General features: G+C 39.5%; 6 protein-coding genes across 6 annotated transcripts; 4 read left to right on the top strand and 2 right to left on the bottom strand. All coding sequences in view use genetic code 12, as the record gives it.

Moving 5' to 3' along the window:
- Window positions 1–827: 827 nt before the first annotated feature.
- CPAR2_207100 (flavin-containing monooxygenase) lies at window positions 828–2,477 on the top strand (the record flags this gene model as incomplete). The annotated part of the gene is made up of 1 exon (XM_036809617.1): window positions 828–2,477. One exon carries the CDS (start codon window positions 828–830, stop codon window positions 2,475–2,477), a length of 1,650 nt encoding a protein of 549 aa, XP_036666236.1.
- Window positions 2,478–3,210: 733 nt separating this feature from the next.
- Window positions 3,211–4,860, top strand: CPAR2_207090 (flavin-containing monooxygenase; the record flags this gene model as incomplete). Its single annotated transcript, XM_036809616.1, has 1 exon — window positions 3,211–4,860. The coding sequence occupies one exon, from the start codon at window positions 3,211–3,213 to the stop codon at window positions 4,858–4,860; it is 1,650 nt and encodes a 549-aa protein (XP_036666235.1).
- Window positions 4,861–5,686: 826 nt separating this feature from the next.
- On the top strand, window positions 5,687–8,761 carry GCV2 (glycine decarboxylase subunit P; the record flags this gene model as incomplete). Its single annotated transcript, XM_036809615.1, has 1 exon — window positions 5,687–8,761. The coding sequence occupies one exon, from the start codon at window positions 5,687–5,689 to the stop codon at window positions 8,759–8,761; it is 3,075 nt and encodes a 1,024-aa protein (XP_036666234.1).
- Window positions 8,762–9,708: 947 nt separating this feature from the next.
- CPAR2_207070 (uncharacterized protein) lies at window positions 9,709–11,673 on the top strand (the record flags this gene model as incomplete). Its single annotated transcript, XM_036809614.1, has 1 exon — window positions 9,709–11,673. One exon carries the CDS (start codon window positions 9,709–9,711, stop codon window positions 11,671–11,673), a length of 1,965 nt encoding a protein of 654 aa, XP_036666233.1.
- Window positions 11,674–11,863: 190 nt separating this feature from the next.
- On the bottom strand, window positions 11,864–13,240 carry TEF2 (translation elongation factor EF-1 alpha; the record flags this gene model as incomplete). The annotated part of the gene is made up of 1 exon (XM_036809613.1): window positions 11,864–13,240. One exon carries the CDS (start codon window positions 13,238–13,240, stop codon window positions 11,864–11,866), a length of 1,377 nt encoding a protein of 458 aa, XP_036666232.1.
- A 1,465-nt stretch (window positions 13,241–14,705) lies between these two features.
- Window positions 14,706–16,880, bottom strand: SDS24 (Sds24p; the record flags this gene model as incomplete). Its single annotated transcript, XM_036809611.1, has 1 exon — window positions 14,706–16,880. One exon carries the CDS (start codon window positions 16,878–16,880, stop codon window positions 14,706–14,708), a length of 2,175 nt encoding a protein of 724 aa, XP_036666231.1.
- Window positions 16,881–18,200: the final 1,320 nt, after the last annotated feature.

Genomic DNA, 18,200 nt, shown 5'->3' with positions numbered 1-18,200 from the left:
TGATTCTGAATGAATGATATAGCGAGTCGCTCTATTCTGAAGAGCATTTTAGGGTGGGCTTTTAGGACTTCTGTCTTTAGTGCTAGAGACCAAATCTTGTGCAAATGAAAGAACACTTCACTATTAAGCAATACCCATTGTAACCAGATTTATACGAGCTCCCCGCGTTTTGTGTGATTTGACCTAGATGCGTGGATAAATACGGATAAAAAATCTCGACAAAAGTGTTACCGCATTTGTAATCTCCCTTTGTGTTACAAAGTACATTTATCCGTGGTTCATACATCGCTAATTAGAGGACTGCAAGGTATAAGTGCCCAGACGTTTCTTACTTTCGCATTTTTTTTAGGAAATATGAGGGGCAATTATTTATGGCAAAGTAGAAAGCTTTCTTGAATGGAAACGGTTTAGCCTATCCACCATTTGTTGAACACTTCAACCACGGATTAAATCCAGAGAAATCATTAATATTTCAAAGGCAGCCCATACCCGTTTATAAAGAGAGATTTCAGCTGCAAGCCATATGGTTAAACTCAACGCCAAAAATTTAACACCACTGGCTTCGTTAAGGTTCTGGGAATGCGATTGATTTTATTTTTATCTTTTCACAATACAAAGAGGCTGCATTATCAAGCGGACTTAAAACGGGAACAGGTAGCGTAATTTTCTCTGCCTGTGATAATTTTAAAGATCCAACTACAATAAAACCGTTGCAACAACCCCACACTGTAATTTTCACCATGACTGTGTGTGTATTCCTTATAAATAGAACCCCCGGGTACCACCACGCTATAAGCATTGAGACAACCTAACTACAAACACAAGTAATGCCTTCAATTACATTGACAAAAGAATCACACAAGAATCCTTCAAAGTTCAGAATCAAATACCAGGATTGCAATGCTGTGTTAGGACCAGAACATAGTGCACAAAAGAATGTCAATGAAAAATTGCCAACAATTCACACATCTTCAAATGTTGCTATAATCGGTGCAGGATTCGGAGGTGTCGGAGCTGCCATCAAGACTATTGAGAAATTAAAAGAGTCTAATGTACAGATATTTGAAAGACACGACAATTTTGGTGGCACATGGTATGCAAATACGTACCCTGGTTGTGCTTCTGATATTCCCGCTATTTGGTATTCATATTCGTTTGCTTTGACCTCGAATTGGAGTAGGGTTCAACCACCACAGTATGAAATGGAGGAGTATATTTTAAGAATAGCCGAGAAATACAACCTAGAAGAAAAGACTCGTTTTGGGACTTTTATCGACAAATGTGTTTACAACGATGAGACTGCCCTTTGGACCTTGTATGCTCACGATGTGAAAACAGGCCAAAAGATCGAGCACACAACCCGCATTCTTTTGTCTTGTTCTGGAGGTTTAGTGAATCCAAACCAATTGAAAGCGCCAGGACTCGAAAATTTTAAGGGAAACTATATGCACTCGGCAGTTTGGGATCACTCAGTAGACTTTAAAGGCAAAAATGTGGTTGTTGTTGGTAACGGATGTTCAGCGAATCAGGTAGTTCCGGCTTTGTTGAATGACCCTCAATACAATGTTGGTTCGATCACCCAGATTGTCAGATCAAAACATTATATTATGCCACCCGTCCCAAAAGCTTTGCTGTATCTTTATCGCTTGCTTAGTTTTAATTTTTATGGGTTGGCATTTGTTCGATGGCTCGTGATTTTTATTGCTGAATTAAGATTCCCATTGTACAAAGGAAACGGGATTATATCCAAACTTGTGCGTTGGATCAATACAAAAGTATCCGTCAAATACGTGAAGAAACACGCCCCTAAGAAATATTGGGATTTGGTGATTCCTGATTACAAAATCGGATGCAAGCGTTTAATTTTTGATTATCAATACGTTCCTGCATTGAATGATCCAAGAATAAGTCTCACAAATGTGGGTATCAAGAGAGTTGTCGAGGATGGAATTATCTTAGACAATGACGAGTTTGTTAAGGCCGATATCATTGTTGCATGCACTGGTTACGATTTGAAACAAGCATTGAAGCTTCCCTTTGTCACTACCAAGGGATACAATAACCAGGAAATATGGACAAAGGAAGGCATAAGCACTTATCGTACCGTTTTGATGAAACACATGCCAAATTTGTTTGCAATTGGTGGTCCAAATTCAGCAACTGGCCATTCATCAGTTGTCATGGCTCTCGAAAACGGTATCGATTACTATATAAAATTAGCTAAACCCGTCCTTGAAGGCAAAGAAAAATCTGTTGTCGTAAAACCTGAAGCTTATGACAAATGGCATGAGGATATTCAAGAGGAATTAAGCAAAAGTGTTTTTGGTACCAAATTTGGTGGGTGTGTTTCATGGTACAGTAATGAAAAAGAGAACCCAACCGCGTTTGCTTGGTCACAATTGTATTACTGGTACATTACTCACTTCCCAAACTACAAGGACATTGTTTATGAGCATTTCGACAAGAAAAAGGCTTGAGTAGTTGCCATCAAAGGTGTATTTCAAATTAGTATAGATGATATATAATAGATCACATATTCTACGATTTGCGAAACATCGTTTCGATAACTAGAGGAATCTCGAATACCACTAAATCTGTAATGATGCTATTTGAAGTCCGATCAATATACAGCTCGTGTGTGAACACCATCGTCAATAAACAATATAGTTGCCTCAGATATGATTACTCCGGTTTTGTGATATTGGAAAGTTTTGCTTGAAATTGTAATGGAAGAAAATCACAACCAGAAAGTTTTCGGGAGGGTTCCCTTTTAGCTCAATGGATCTCGCCCTGACGCTCGATCATGTACTCCACATGTGGAACAGACCTGGTTATGCTCCAAAAGAAAAGGGGTACGCTGGCCAGGTTTTGCTTCATCGAACAAGCAATAGAGATCTAATTCCATTTCCGTTTTGTTCCCACTATCGGTCGGATCACATTCGTACTATATGCGCTTTCTAGGGCATAGAATGTGGTCAATGAGGGTAGAATCTGCCTTTGGGTTTGCGCTGCATGCATGATAAAAAGATCTACAAAAGAGACAGAAAAAAAAAGGAAAAAATCCCCACACTTCATATGTCAATTTTTAGACATTGTTATATTGTCTCCACAAATGTTCACCGGTTTAGTAACAAACGGAAGTCAATATAAATTGACGCTTTATGCCAAACACTTCTCTTGACCACATTTGACTGTTAGCACATATATACAATGTCAGCCATTACGTTAACCAAAGAGTCACACAAAAAGCCATCCAAATTTAGAATCCAGTACCTGGATGGGCTAGCAGTGTTGGGACCAGAACACACTGCGCAAAAGAATATCAACGATAATTTACCCATCGCAACTACTTCTTCCCAAGTTGCCGTTATTGGTGCCGGGTTTGGGGGGATCGGAGCTGCGATCAAGACAATGGACGACTTGCATGTGCAAGACGTTACCATATTTGAAAAGCATGACAATTTCGGTGGTACTTGGTACGCCAACACTTACCCAGGTTGTGCCTCAGATATTCCAGCACTTTGGTACTCCTATTCATTTATGTTGAATACCAATTGGAGCAGAGCTCAGCCTCCCCAATATGAAATGGAAGAGTACATTTTGAGAGTTACTGATCACTATAGGTTGAAAGAGAAGACACGATTCCAAACTTCAGTGGACAGGTGCGTATATGATGAGGATACAGGGGTGTGGACCTTGTTTGCACATGATGTCAAGACAGGTCAAAGGATCGAGCATACTGCAAATATTGTCTTGTCATGTGGTGGGATTTTGGTGAATCCACACCAATTGAATGCTCCTGGCCTAGAAAACTTTAAAGGCAAATATATTCACTCGGCAGTTTGGGACCATTCTATCGATTTCCGAGGTAAAGACGTGTTGGTCGTGGGTAACGGATGTTCTGCGAATCAGGTTGTTCCAGCTTTGTTGAATGACCCTCAATACAAGGTTGGGTCAATCACACAAATTGCTAGATCAAAGCATTACATCATGCCGCCAATCCCCGCGTTCTTGATGTTTATCAATCGCTTATTTAGCTTCTCATTCTACGGATTGATGTTTGTTCGTTTGATTACTGTTTGGCTCCTGGAATTAAGGTTCCCATTGTTCAAAAAAGATGGATTCATATCAGAAAAGATGCGTTCAGTGAGTCGAGCTGTATCAATCAAATACATCAAAAAAAACGCTCCCGAAAAATACTGGGATTTATTGATCCCGGAATATAAATTCGGATGTAAGCGTATGATCATTGATTATCGATACGTTCCAGCGTTGAATGATCCAAGAATCACCCTTACCGGCAGTGGAATAGGAAGAGTCGTTGAAGACGGTGTAATCTTGGAGAATGGCGAATTTGTCAAAGCCGATATTATTGTTGCCTGTACCGGCTACGACGTATTACAGGCATTGAAACTTCCCTTTTCAACTACAAAAGGATACAACAGTCAACAGATTTGGGAAAAGGAAGGTATAAGTACTTATCGTACAATTTTGGTGAAACATATGCCCAATTTGTTTTTCATTGGTGGCCCCAATACAATTACGGGGCATTCTTCTGTTGTTATGGCTATTGAGAATGCTGTTGACTATTATTTGAAACTAGTCAAGCCAGTGATAGAGGGTAGAGAGAAGGCAGTTGTTGTAAAACCTGAAGCTTATGACAAATGGCATAAAGAAATCCAAGAAGAGCTGAACAAAAGTGTTTTCGGTACCAAGTTTGGTGGGTGCGTATCATGGTATAGTGATTCAAAAGAAAATGCCATAACATTTGCATGGTCACAATTGTATTACTGGTACATTACTCATTTCCCAAACTACAAGGACATTATTTATGAGCATTATGACAAGAAGAGGGTCTAATGTGGTCTTTACTGGGCTTAGTGAATAGTCTTGTATAAGTGCTTAGAATTATCGAGATTGTTTTGTTTGATAGCATAATACTGCTCTCGAAATGTGTAATAAACTTTAATGACGATGTTTGTCTGTGGTATGTGGCGCTGGAAAAATCCGGGGTAAAATGACAGGAGTCAAAATTCTACTCCCCGGCTTTTCGCGTTCACGGTCAAAAAAGAATAAAACAACAGAAGAGTCAAAACTAATTTGGCAAGTTGGTCCCACTCTAGTAAAGCCAAAATGGAAGTATATTCCCATTTAGGATCTCGCTTACACTTAATGGCTAGTATGAGTCTTTGATTTCCCTTTACAGGTAGAGCCATAAAGAAGAGAAAGAACGCACAAGGTTGTGTGATGAAGTATAGGTATGTAACAGTCATAATACCCAGAGCCAGGCTATTTACTGGACAACTACCTACTATCTTTGGCGTTTTCTAGACTTTGTTGTTGTCATCTTGAATCACAGGGCCTATGTTTGTAGCTCGTAGCTGGATCTACAATGTTTCTACTGAGTATTCATTTGACTCTGGCGCGACACTTGACTCCTTTGCACTCGATTTTTGTTTTCTTTTTCTTTTTTTTTCTTTTTTTTTTCAGTTTTTGTGTAACAAAACAGACTATTAAATTTTATCAATGAAAGCGCCTTATTACAAGGTCCCCATATCTATTGTTCAAGTACTCTTATAAACTAAATGGCATCTTTTCTTTTCCATTTTTGAAATTTTTTTCAAAATCATCTGACTACTCTTTTCTTTAAGTCACAGATTCTTTGTTTGAATTATCAACCAAAAAGATGATTAGAACCACAAGATCCTTACTTCGATCATCTTCCACTCCTAGATTTTCCACCAGACTTGCGGTATCGCCAACAACATACTGTGTTACACCCACATTCGCAAGGTTGTTGGCTACTGCAAACACGTCATCAGAGAATTATGCCAAAGTATACAACCCAAATGCTGAAAAGGTATCATTGGCCAATTTAGACACTTTTGCTAGACGACACATTGGTCCAACACCAAAGAATGTTGAAAAGATGTTGAAAACTCTTGGGTATTCAAATTTGGATGAGTTTTTATCGAGTGCTGTGCCAGAGCATGTTTTGATCAAACGTAAGTTGCAGATTCAGCCTAATCAAGGTTTCACTGAACAAGAAATGTTGAGACATCTCCATGAAGTTGCTGGTAAGAATAAGATCTACAAATCGTTTATTGGAAAAGGTTATGCTGGTACGATTTTACCACCAGTGATTCAAAGAAACTTGTTGGAACTGCCAGAGTGGTACACTTCGTATACCCCATATCAACCAGAGATTTCTCAAGGTCGATTGCAAAGTTTGTTAAACTATCAAACCATGATTACATCCTTAACAGGTTTGGACATGGCAAACGCATCATTATTGGATGAAGGTACCGCTGCTGCTGAGGCAATGAGCTTATCCTACCACCACTCGAAAAACAAGAAAAAAGTTTATGTCGTTGATTCGGAATTGCATCCACAGACTATTGAAGTAATCCAGTCAAGAGCAGGCAACATCAATGTCGAAATAAAGGAGTTGAACTTGTCAACTGAGGACGGGTTCCAGGAGTTGAGTAAGATAGTAAAGGATGTATGTGGGGCACTTGTACAATACCCAACCACTAACGGTTCAATTCACAACTATTCTAAAATTGGTGATCTATTACACGAAAATAAAGCCATTTTTGCTGTTGCAACAGATTTGTTAGCATTGACCTTGCTTAAACCACCAAGTGAGTTTGGCGCTGATATCGCCTTAGGTACTTCACAAAGATTCGGTGTTCCTTTTGGATATGGTGGTCCCCATGCTGCATTCTTTGCCACTTCCCACAAGTATGCCAGAAAAATACCTGGAAGAATTGTTGGGGTCTCAAAAGATAGATTGGGTAAACCAGCTTTGAGATTAGCTTTGCAAACTAGAGAACAACATATCAAAAGAGAGAAAGCTACATCAAATATTTGCACAGCTCAAGCTTTATTGGCTAACATTTCAGCAAACTATGCCGTTTATCATGGACCAGAAGGATTGAAAAATATTGCCAAGAGAGTTTACGGTTTTACTACACTACTCGCTAATGAAATTAAGAGCAAGCACGAAATTGTCAATGATAAATGGTTTGATACCTTGACCATCAAATTGAGCGGTGTTTCAGCTGATGAGATTTTGAAAAATGCTTTGGAAAGATACGGAATCAACTTGTTCAAGGTTGATGATTCAACCGTGTCGTTACAATTGGATGAAACAGTGGAAAAACAAGACTTGATCAATTTGATTGAGTTATTCACTGGCGAAGTCATTGAACCATCCAATGAATTGCCTTCTGTACCACAAGAGTTGTTGAGAACTGATGACATCTTACCACACGAAGTTTTCAACACACACCATTCGGAAACGTCAATGTTGAGATACTTGCATCATTTGCAATCCAAAGATTTATCCTTGGCCAATTCAATGATTCCCTTGGGCTCATGTACCATGAAATTGAATGCAACAGTTGAAATGCAATCATTATCTATTCCCGGGTTCAACTCAATTCACCCATTTGTTCCAATTGATCAAGCTCAAGGTTATAAACAATTGGTTGATGAATTTGAAAAAGATCTCAATGACATTACTGGGTTCGATGCTACTACATCCATGCCAAACTCTGGTGCTCAAGGTGAATACACTGGGTTATCATTAATTAGGCAATATCACAAATCAAGAGGTGAATACGAGCAAAGAAACATTTGTCTTATTCCAGTCTCTGCTCATGGTACCAACCCTGCATCAGCAGCAATGTGCGGATTGAAAGTTGTTCCAGTCAAATGTTTAGACAATGGTTCTATTGACTTGAAAGATTTGAAAGAAAAAGCTGAAAAACATGCTGCTAACTTGTGTTCAATCATGATCACTTATCCATCCACTTATGGATTGTTTGAACCGGGTGTAAAAGAAGCAATTGACATTGTTCATCAGAATGGTGGGTTAGTATACTTGGATGGTGCTAACATGAATGCACAAGTTGGTTTAACATCCCCTGGTGATTTAGGTGCTGATGTTTGTCACTTGAATATCCATAAGACTTTTGCATTGAGTCATGGTGGTGGTGGACCTGGTCAAGCACCAGTATGTGTCAAGGAGCATTTGGCACCTTTTTTGCCCAAGCATCATTTTGTCAATACTCCACATTCAACAAATGAAAATATAAAAGCTGTTAATTCAGCACCATACGGAAGTGCTTCTGTTATTCCAGTAAGTTACTCATATATCAAAATGTTGGGTGCCGATGCACTTCCTTACGCCTCAACTATTGCCATGTTGAATGCCAATTACATTTTAGCCAAGTTAGAACCACATTACAAAATTCTCTTTATTGACCATCGTGCATCAACTAATGCCGGTTTGAAACATTGTGCCCATGAATTCATCTTGGACTTACGTGAATTCCAAAAACATGGTATTGAGGCTATCGATGTTGCCAAGAGATTACAGGATTACGGATTTCATGCGCCAACGATGTCTTTCCCTGTTGCTGGAACTCTCATGATTGAACCTACTGAGTCAGAAAACTTGGAAGAGTTGGATAGATTTATTGAATCATTTATTTCCATTCGCCGTGAAATTGATGCTTATATCAAAGGAGACCCATTAGGTAATGTATTGAAGAATGCTCCACACTCGCAACAGGATATCATATCATCCACTGATTGGGATACTAGGGGATACACTAGAGAGCAGGCTGCTTATCCTTTGGAGTTTTTGAAAGAAAATAAGTGCTGGCCCACTGTGTCCAGATTGGATGACACTTATGGAGACTTGAATTTGATTTGCACTTGTCCTTCGGTTGAGGAACTTGCTGAAGAATAGATGATGGGTCTCATGGGATCTGACTTTATAGAGCTTTTCTACTTTAATCCAAAGTACGTCCCCGGGAGGTGATACTTGTTCTTTTCAGCTAGAATGAATTATTGCTTGATATTTGTAGAGTTCATTTTTTACGATTTTAATACAGAATTTCCCTTTGAAGGGCCTACAACTAAAGAATGTTTTCATTTGATAGCCTTCTAGAAACCGCATTTGACAAATTAGTTTAGAAAATCAAGAGTTTCAAGTTTCAATGAGGTACTTTTCTCAAAAGATCCAACAACCAAAAGAACAACTCTTTGTTGAGTCATGTAAGTCCAGTCGTTGCGGAAAGTGTAGATGACTATACCACAAATGGGATACCCAAACCTCAAGCATTTCTTCAACACCAACCATTGCGCCCCTATAAGGTAAGCCTCTTCCCCGTCGCAACCATAACTACGGGCAGTTGCAAATTGAACAACGTTGGATGAGGAGGTTTAGTGCTGCCAGTTCCATAGCGAGTAGTGTCCAAAGTATCAAAAACCCAAGAGATCCTTTTTTTTTTCTCTCTCTCCAAATCTCTTTCTTTGTTCAACAAAGAGTCTTTCCAGGTACACACACATCTATAAGAACACGGAAAATTCACTTTTCAAGGAAAGGATCGCCGCCGGCTTTTATAAGTTACACGTATCACAATCACAAGTGTTGCCTCTTCCAACCATAGACCCAAAAAATTGAGTACTTGTTCGGTGTAACGCAATTCTTTTCCTCACTCAGCCTTACGATCCTTTGGTTTTAAAATTGCGTTTTTGCTGCAGATTCAAAAAACAGATGTCGTTGAATAGACACACTGGATAAGAATCAGCAAGATATACAGTGAAAGAAAAAGATCATCATTGGCGAACTCATACACAACACGCCCACTATAAGCAATTACCTCGGAAGGGAGTATTCCTGAACTTATTTCGATGGACAGAGCGAACCACAGAAAGAGGGGCCAGATGGGCAACACTGGAGCTACAGACTCAAGTACAAGCGGGATCACCAGTAACGGTCGCAACTCGCCAGCTATACGACCAAGTGCATCATATCTTCCCAATGCACCTGGTCACAGATCAACAGCATCGTCATCATCACTCAGCACCAGCATGTCATCATTTGCAGGGCCACCATCAAATATCCCCGTAGCCACAGGCTCTTCGCGGCTACCTCAGCAACAACAACAACAACAACAGTCGCTTCAAAAACTGCCATATTTGCAACACCGATCAAACTTTCAGCCCTTTGATCCATCCTTGCAATTAACACCGACAACTAGGAGTCCAATACAAGGGTCAATGTCACCATCAACAACAGCAATACCTTTTAACCCTTCATCTACATTGCCCATGTCTGCAAATGCAATGAACATGTCTAATATGCCGAACCCAAAAGCATACACAGCAAGGAACGTTGCACCAATGACCCCTAATGTTGGTGTATCACCAGTTGAGCGCAGTTCATACTATTTCAGTGAAAATCCGTTATTTGCATGTGACTGGACAACAATAAATAATAATTCGTTGGATTGTATAGCATTGGGGTCATACAAAGAAGGGTTTGTTAACAAGTTGGAGATTGTATACGGGAGAGGTTATGAGTATGAATACACTCCACCAGTGGTGGACATGTACGGTAATCCATGCTCTGGGTACCAAGACAACTTGGATGGAAGTGATGAGGGCGGATTCATGTTTGAAAAAGTTGCCGATACTAGTTTAAACTACCCCGTTACCCATGTTAAATGGGACCCAGCATTATTGCAAGGTGGTGGTGGTGTTAATGGTGGTATACATCCATTCCAACGATTAGCTGCTTCAAGTGATGTGTTGAGATTATATAAAGTTTCCGACATGGGAGACTCGGGGTATAATTTAGTGCAAACTCACGTTTTGGCCAACAATGCAACAAGCACAGGGAGCAGTGCAGTGGCTGCTGATGGCAAGGACAAAATCAACACGTCACCACCAGTTACGTCGTTTGATTGGAATTCCACTGATACCAATCTACTCATCACATCCAGCGTTGATACTACATGCACAGTGTGGGATCTAAATCGATCTCATCCTCATGATGATTTTGCTGAATCTGCCACTATAAAGACCCAGTTGATTGCTCATGACTCAGAAGTGTTTGATGTGAAGTTTATTCACAAGTCAACCAATGTATTTGCATCAGTGGGGAATGACGGTTCGATGCGTGTATTTGATCTACGATCCTTGGAACATTCAACTATTATTTATGAACCTCCACCATCGCCATCTCCACCAACAAGGAGACATGCATCGTTAGGCTCTGGACCTGCATCTGGACCTGGACCTGTATTGGCATCTTCATCCTCATCCTCTGCACAACTTCCAACCCCTGCTCATTCAGCGAACTACAATTCAAAAGCATTACTTCGTTTATCTACTTCAAACATTGACCAACATCATCTCGCTACATTTGGTGTCAACTCCAGTCAAATTATAATCATTGATATGCGCATGCCGGGACTTCCAATGGCAACCATTGATGCCGCAGCAACATCAGCTGTTGCTTCATCAATCAATCTGATTCAATGGCATCCAACATCCAATTATTTACTTAGTGGTGGTGATGATTGTCAAGCTTTGGTGTGGGACTTGAATAATTTGGGAGCAACTGGATCAAATTTCAGTTCAAGCACCAGTTTATCCAATGGCAATGGTGGTACTAATGGGCATACCACAGATTCAAGTGGTTCGGGTGGTGGTGGTGGTGTTAAGAACAACATTAGTAATGGAGGTATCATGGATGCGCCAGTTTTAGCATACGATGAAGATTTGGAAGTAAACGGTGTTTGCTGGAGACAAAACTCTGGTGATTACATGGGTGTTGTCAGTGGTAAAGGATTTCAAGCTGTTCTGATTTAGAAAAGACTTAGAAAAGCACACAACTTTCAAGTAGGTTACGCGTAAATCAACAAACGTAATAAACAAAAAGAAATAATCATCTCTACAGTACTCTCAATTTCTAGTAAATTTTATATATATTTACCATTCTGAAACCTACACCAAAAAGCAAAACGTAAATTTAAATAAAGCAAAAAAGTTATCAATCCGTTTACTTCTTAGCAGCTTTTTGAGCAGCCTTGGTAACCTTACCAGCCTTGTCGGATTTTTCAACAGACTTGATGACACCAACAGCAACGGTTTGTCTCATATCTCTAACAGCGAATCTTCCCAATGGTGGGTAGTCAGTGAAAGCTTCAACACACATTGGCTTGGTTGGGACCATCTTGACGATGGCAGCATCACCGGACTTGATGAATTTTGGTTCATCTTCCAATTTCTTACCGGTTCTTCTGTCAATCTTTTCAATCAAAGTGTCGAATTTACAAGCAATGTGGGCAGTGTGACAATCCAAGACTGGTGAGTAACCAGCAGAGATTTGACCTGGGTGGTTCAAGACAATAACTTGAGCATTGAAGGAGTCACATCCCTTTGGTGGATCGTTCTTGGAGTCACCACAAACGTTACCTCTTCTGATTTCCTTAACTGAAACGTTCTTGACGTTGAAACCAACATTGTCACCTGGGACACCTTCAGTCAATTGTTCGTGGTGCATTTCAACGGACTTGACTTCAGTGGTAACACCAGCTGGGGCAAAAGTAACAACCATACCAGCCTTGATGATACCGGTTTCAACTCTACCAACTGGCACAGTTCCAATACCACCAATCTTGTAGACATCTTGCAATGGCAATCTCAATGGCTTGTCAGTTGGTCTGGTTGGTGGTTCGATAGCATCGATAGCTTCCAACAAGGTCTTACCGGTAACCTTACCAGCTTTAGTTTCCTTTTCCCAACCCTTGTACCATGGACAGTTGGTTGATGGTTCAATCATATTGTCACCGTTCCAACCAGAGATTGGGACGAATGGGACAGCTTTAGGGTTGTAACCAACCTTCTTGACGAAGTTGGAAGTTTCCTTGACAATTTCTTCGTATCTGTTCTTGTCCCATTTGACTGAGTCCATCTTGTTGATGGCAACAATCAATTGCTTAACACCCAAGGTGTAAGCCAACAAAGCGTGTTCTCTGGTTTGACCATCCTTAGAGATACCAGCTTCGAATTCACCAGTACCACCAGCAATAATCAAAATAGCACAATCAGCTTGAGAAGTACCAGTAATCATATTCTTGATGAAATCTCTGTGACCTGGAGCATCAATAACAGTAACATGGTATTTTGGAGTTTCGAATTTCCACAAAGCGATATCAATGGTGATACCTCTTTCTCTTTCAGCCTTCAATTTGTCCAAGACCCAAGCGTACTTGAATGAACCTTTACCCAATTCAGCAGCTTCCTTTTCAAACTTTTCAATAGTTCTCTTGTCAATACCACCACACTTGTAGATCAAGTGACCGGTGGTGGTTGATTTACCTGAATCGACGTGACCGATAACGACTAAGTTGACGTGAGTCTTTTCTTTACCCATGATTAGATTGATTTAAACTTTTAGTTTGTAAAGAAGGAAAGAAAGAAAGAAAGAAGAGAAAAAGAAGGAGTGAAAAGAAGAAATGGAAAAATTTTTCAAAAGAGGTTTTATAAAAAAAAAAAAAAAACGATGAAGAAAAGATGAGAGAGAAGAAGAAGAAGGAACAAAAAAAAAAAAAAAAAAAAAAAAAAACTTTTCACTAATGAAAAATGTCGTCAAACGGACATAATTAGAAGATTCAGACACAAAGTGATCTATCAATCGCAAGGTATTTCAAAACCTCTTCCCCAACCAGATTCCAATAGCATACTTATGGCAGGATATAATGCATTAATGCGTAAAGGAGGGAGAGCATTAAAGGACGCTGTGGCCAATATTAACATCTCTTTGACCTCCAATTATACATACAACAAGTCCCAAAGCGATATGATGTTTCTGATTTGGTCTCTCAATTCCTCTCAATGACACAAAAATGCTTCTTCCGACACAGAATAAGAAAAATAAAAAAAAAAAATCAAAAATCAAAATCAGACACGACAAATAGAGAAAAAGGAGGGAACGAGTACACGTGGCGGTCTTTTTGTTCTTGATCCAACACCTATAATGACTCATTTACACTGATAACAAGATATAGTGAATATAGTAAACCAAAAGATATTGTGGAAAAGTGACTCATTGATGTATAGATGTTAAAAAAAACAAAAAATAAATAAATAAATAAAACAAAAAGAAACATGCTTACATCATTTTATTTTGCCCCCGACATTAAAAAAAAAGCCTTTTCTGTCTGCGTACACAAAAACGTAGTGGTGTTTCTTTCCCATAGATTTTTTTTTTTTGGTTAAATTGTGCACACAACACACTAGCAATGAGAGACATTTTTCAGACACTCTTTTTATTTTTCCATTATGTTAGTGGTTAACCACTAAAGGTGGCAAAACTCACTCTACCTTCTGCCACTTGTTCAAGGTGTGTTTGTTATCACTTACTATCCGATAACAGTAACTAATTGGCTCTACTTCACCAACAGAAAAGCATTTTCGATCCTCCTTTGTGTTTAATCACTTTTCACTCGATGTCGTGGGTGGAATTCCGTAATGAGAGCAACAACAGCAGCAATCATAATTAAGAAATAAAAACAATAGGAATGCATTTCACACAAAACGTGAATAATAAGAACTCATCAAGTATCAAATTTTGTGTCTGATTTCCAATTCTTCTCGCTGTTGCCCTCTCCTCTCCTTCGACAAAAGCCCCAGTCCCACCGTCACCCCGCCTTTCCCCCGTCCCCGCTCTGCGATTCGTCGACACCAACCACAAATTGCCACGTCGACAGGATTGTATCGCTACTAGTTTCGTAAACTACGCTTGAATTAGGGTATATACATATTACCTCTAAATACTCGGCCATGCTGTGTTCACTATATATCAGCAAATGGATTGTTCTTGTTGCACGACTATCTTTTCATCTAGTAGCACTCGAAGTTGTAGATGCACCAGCAGCTCCACCTGATGTTGGATTGGATGCTACGCTACTTGAACTGGCATTCTTATTTGATCCCAAACCAGAACCACCGCCTGCATTAGCAATGGAGTGTGTGTTGCTATTTCCACTGGTGCTTGCACTGGCACTGGCACTGGCACTAGCACTGGCACTTCCGCCTCCACTGGCGGCGGTAGCGGCATTCAATACACCACTAATGGTATTGTCTAGACTTTCAATCGATGATCTTGTAGTAGATGTAGAGCTTCTTCTTCTATAATTCCTGGCTGATTGAGGATCAGTTCGACGACCTTTAGATGTGGCAAACACACCCAAAATGTCAGTCAACGTAACAACACCAATCAATTTACCTGTTCCTCCAAGATACCCTTGCTCTTGTTGAATAGAGCTTGCAGCTAATGCGGTGCCAGCTCCTAATGCATTGGCATTGGCATTGGATCCAGAAAATTCACTAGCAATAGCTTGACTTTGTTCACGACCTTCAACGCTGGCAGCTTTATTCAAAATTGACGCATCTGCTGGTGGTGCATATCCAAATGTCACGCCGCTGTTTGTTCCACTATTTGGTGCACTTGATCCCTGTGCTGAAATACTACTAGCTTTTCTTGAAGTATCAACAACCCATAACCTATGTGACTCAGTAGCAACCAACTTGGCAATAACTCTTCCTAATGAGCTTTGGTTATTGACATGGAAGATTGGAAATTGATCTTTACCTTCTTCAATACCCTTTTGTGACAAGTTGTAACTAATAAAACTCAATACTGACTTGTACAACATGTGCGAATTCTTTGAACTGGTCAAGTTTCGAACATCAACAATGGAAATATTTCCAATCAAAGTCTTTGTACGATCAATAACAGCCAATGATGAAACATTTTCATGAAACATCTTGTACAACGCATCCAATACTGGTTGATCATCATAAATAGTAATTGGTTTACTAGAACCAATTTTCAAATCTTGTATAGTTGATGAAAGATAAAACTCCAACAGTGGGAACCTTCTGGCATTTTCCCACATATACTTAATCAACCTTCTTTGTGAAAGAATACCAGTAATCTTTGTTGACTCTTCATTAGTGATTGCCACTCTGTGAACACCATTACCCAATGTTTCCATTACTGAAAACAAGGTGTCATTTTCAGCAAACTTAATAAATGGATTTTTGGGATGCAACTTAATAATAAACTCTACGGGCACTTCTTCTCCCTTTTTGGCTTTATTGACCGCTTGAGTTATGATTTCATGTTTCTCTTGCAATGTGTGAGTAGGCTCACCAATTTCTTCAACACTCAATTCAGAATAATCAACTTTATTCATAATCAACAACAAATAAGTGTTCAAATCACTGTAATCAAATGTCAAACAGTTTCTCAAATCACTTGGATCATCTTTGGATACTGACACTGGAACACTGGTTAAATCATTCTTGACCAAAGTTTCAAATGCTGCTTGGACTGAGTGAGAACAATGAATACTAATCAATTTGTTTGATTGGACAACTTCAGTTAAAGGAACATCACTCCAATCCAATCCAGCAATTGCTGAGCCGCCACCACCAGCTACACTTCCTTGTGGCGATACAGAGCTGTGAACACCTCCACCATACAGGAAAGGATTGGCTGAGCCCGTTGAAGTTCTAGAACTAATAGAAGGATTTCTTGATAAACTCAAATGATGAATAGCTTCATCCAGATCAACGGGTAATGGAGGTGGAGAACTCAATAATTCAACAATTGATGGCTTACGTGATGGATGGTTGGATCCATGACTGATGCTGTGACTATGTCCATGGCTGATACTATGTCCATGTGAAGGATGCGCATGAGGGAAATTAGATGAACCTTGACCAGAAGTGTTTGAAGACTGTGATGATTGTGAGGATGCAGTATTTGTATGATAAAGTTGCAGTTGCAGTTGCAGTTGATGTTGCTGTTGATGTTGCTGTTGCAGTTGTTGCAGTTGTTGTTGTTGCAGTTGTTGCAGTTGATGAGAATGATTTGGATGTTGCAGTTGTTGGAAATGCAATTGCGCATGTGATACACTTGGAGAGTGCTTTGCCGTGGACAGCTGTGCAGTGGGGACACGTGGCGACGTTGGTGGCTGTTGTCTTGGTTGTGGTGGATTAACCATGGTTCACACTAACAGTAATTGGAAGAAGTGGCGCAGTAGATAATGGTTGATGTGGAGCTTTATGGAGGACGATGTTGAGGGGACACAGAAATTTGTCAATCAATTAAATACTTGTATTGTTTCAACAGAGCGAAAAGTCCAATGCCTTGATGACTGATGATTGAATCACTTGATATCGTTGATGAAATTCGGTGATTCTTTGCTAGATCGTTTGTGTTTTGTGTGAATTGACAAAAAAATAAAAAAACTAGAAAAAGGATCGTGTAAATCGTGATACAATGAAAACAACCACAAACTTTGAGATCAATTGAGTAAGTTATATCCTGTGCAATCTACTGTTATGACTAATTCAGTTGGTGTGGATGACAGTTGATTTGGTAAAGAAGGAAAGAAGAAAAGAATGTGCTTGTTCAAAAAAGGAGAAAAATATTTTTAGTAATTTTGGTGAACTCTTTTTTTTTTTTTTCCCCTGTCTGACTGTGTCGGTGTCGGTGTCGATGTAAGATTGTGGTTGGTTGGTTTATTGAGGAAATGAGGGGAGAGTGGACGGGGAAAGATCAATACAAAAAATTATCTACAACACAAGATTGTGTTTTAGGTTGGTTATTGTAAAGAGAGACTGGATATGTTTTGTTACTTTGCATTGTTTAGAAGTTGACCCAGAACCAACTTTGAAGAACAATTTGGTTTTTTTGTTTTGTTAAACAAAAAGAGAGAGAGAGAGGGGGGGGGAAGGTAGGGTCACCCAAAAACGTGAACAAAAACAAAGAGAGACACATAAGAGACAAGAGACAAGGAAATAGGGGAAGTTGGTTAGTCAAAGTTCCACGCAGTGAGTGAGTGGGTGAGTGAGTGAGTGAGTGAGTGAGTGAGTAAGTGCGCAATAATAAATAACAAATTTAATACTAACGTTGTGTCCTGTTTGATCCAACCACCATTTTAGAGTTTAACTAAATAGTAACAGAAGAGCATGTGAATGTTTGTTCTGCAATACTCTCTCACATCACCACCACGCATTGCGTTTATAATGTAATCTTTCACTGAACTACTATCATCAGCAATTATCCCACTTATGTTGCCGGCTCTTTATTGTTCTTATTGTTCTGGCGGTGTTTTCGGAGTTTGTGCTAGCTTTCTTTGTGTATCATCATCATTCAACAATCAATAATCAATTGTCTCTTTTGAAAAAGATCATACGAGTTGTTGATACACTTTGTATCATCTTCTCATCTCAACCTCCAAAAGTATACCTCCCCCATCACAATGACACTTACTCAACATCATACCATCCACGTGTTTTTTTAAAAAAATCCTTTAAAA

This window comes from Candida parapsilosis, contig 005809, assembly GCF_000182765.1.
Source record: "Candida parapsilosis strain CDC317 annotated contig 005809".
Classification (NCBI taxonomy): domain Eukaryota; kingdom Fungi; phylum Ascomycota; class Pichiomycetes; order Serinales; family Debaryomycetaceae; genus Lodderomyces; species Lodderomyces parapsilosis.
This window is presented reverse-complemented; position numbering and strand designations above follow the sequence as displayed.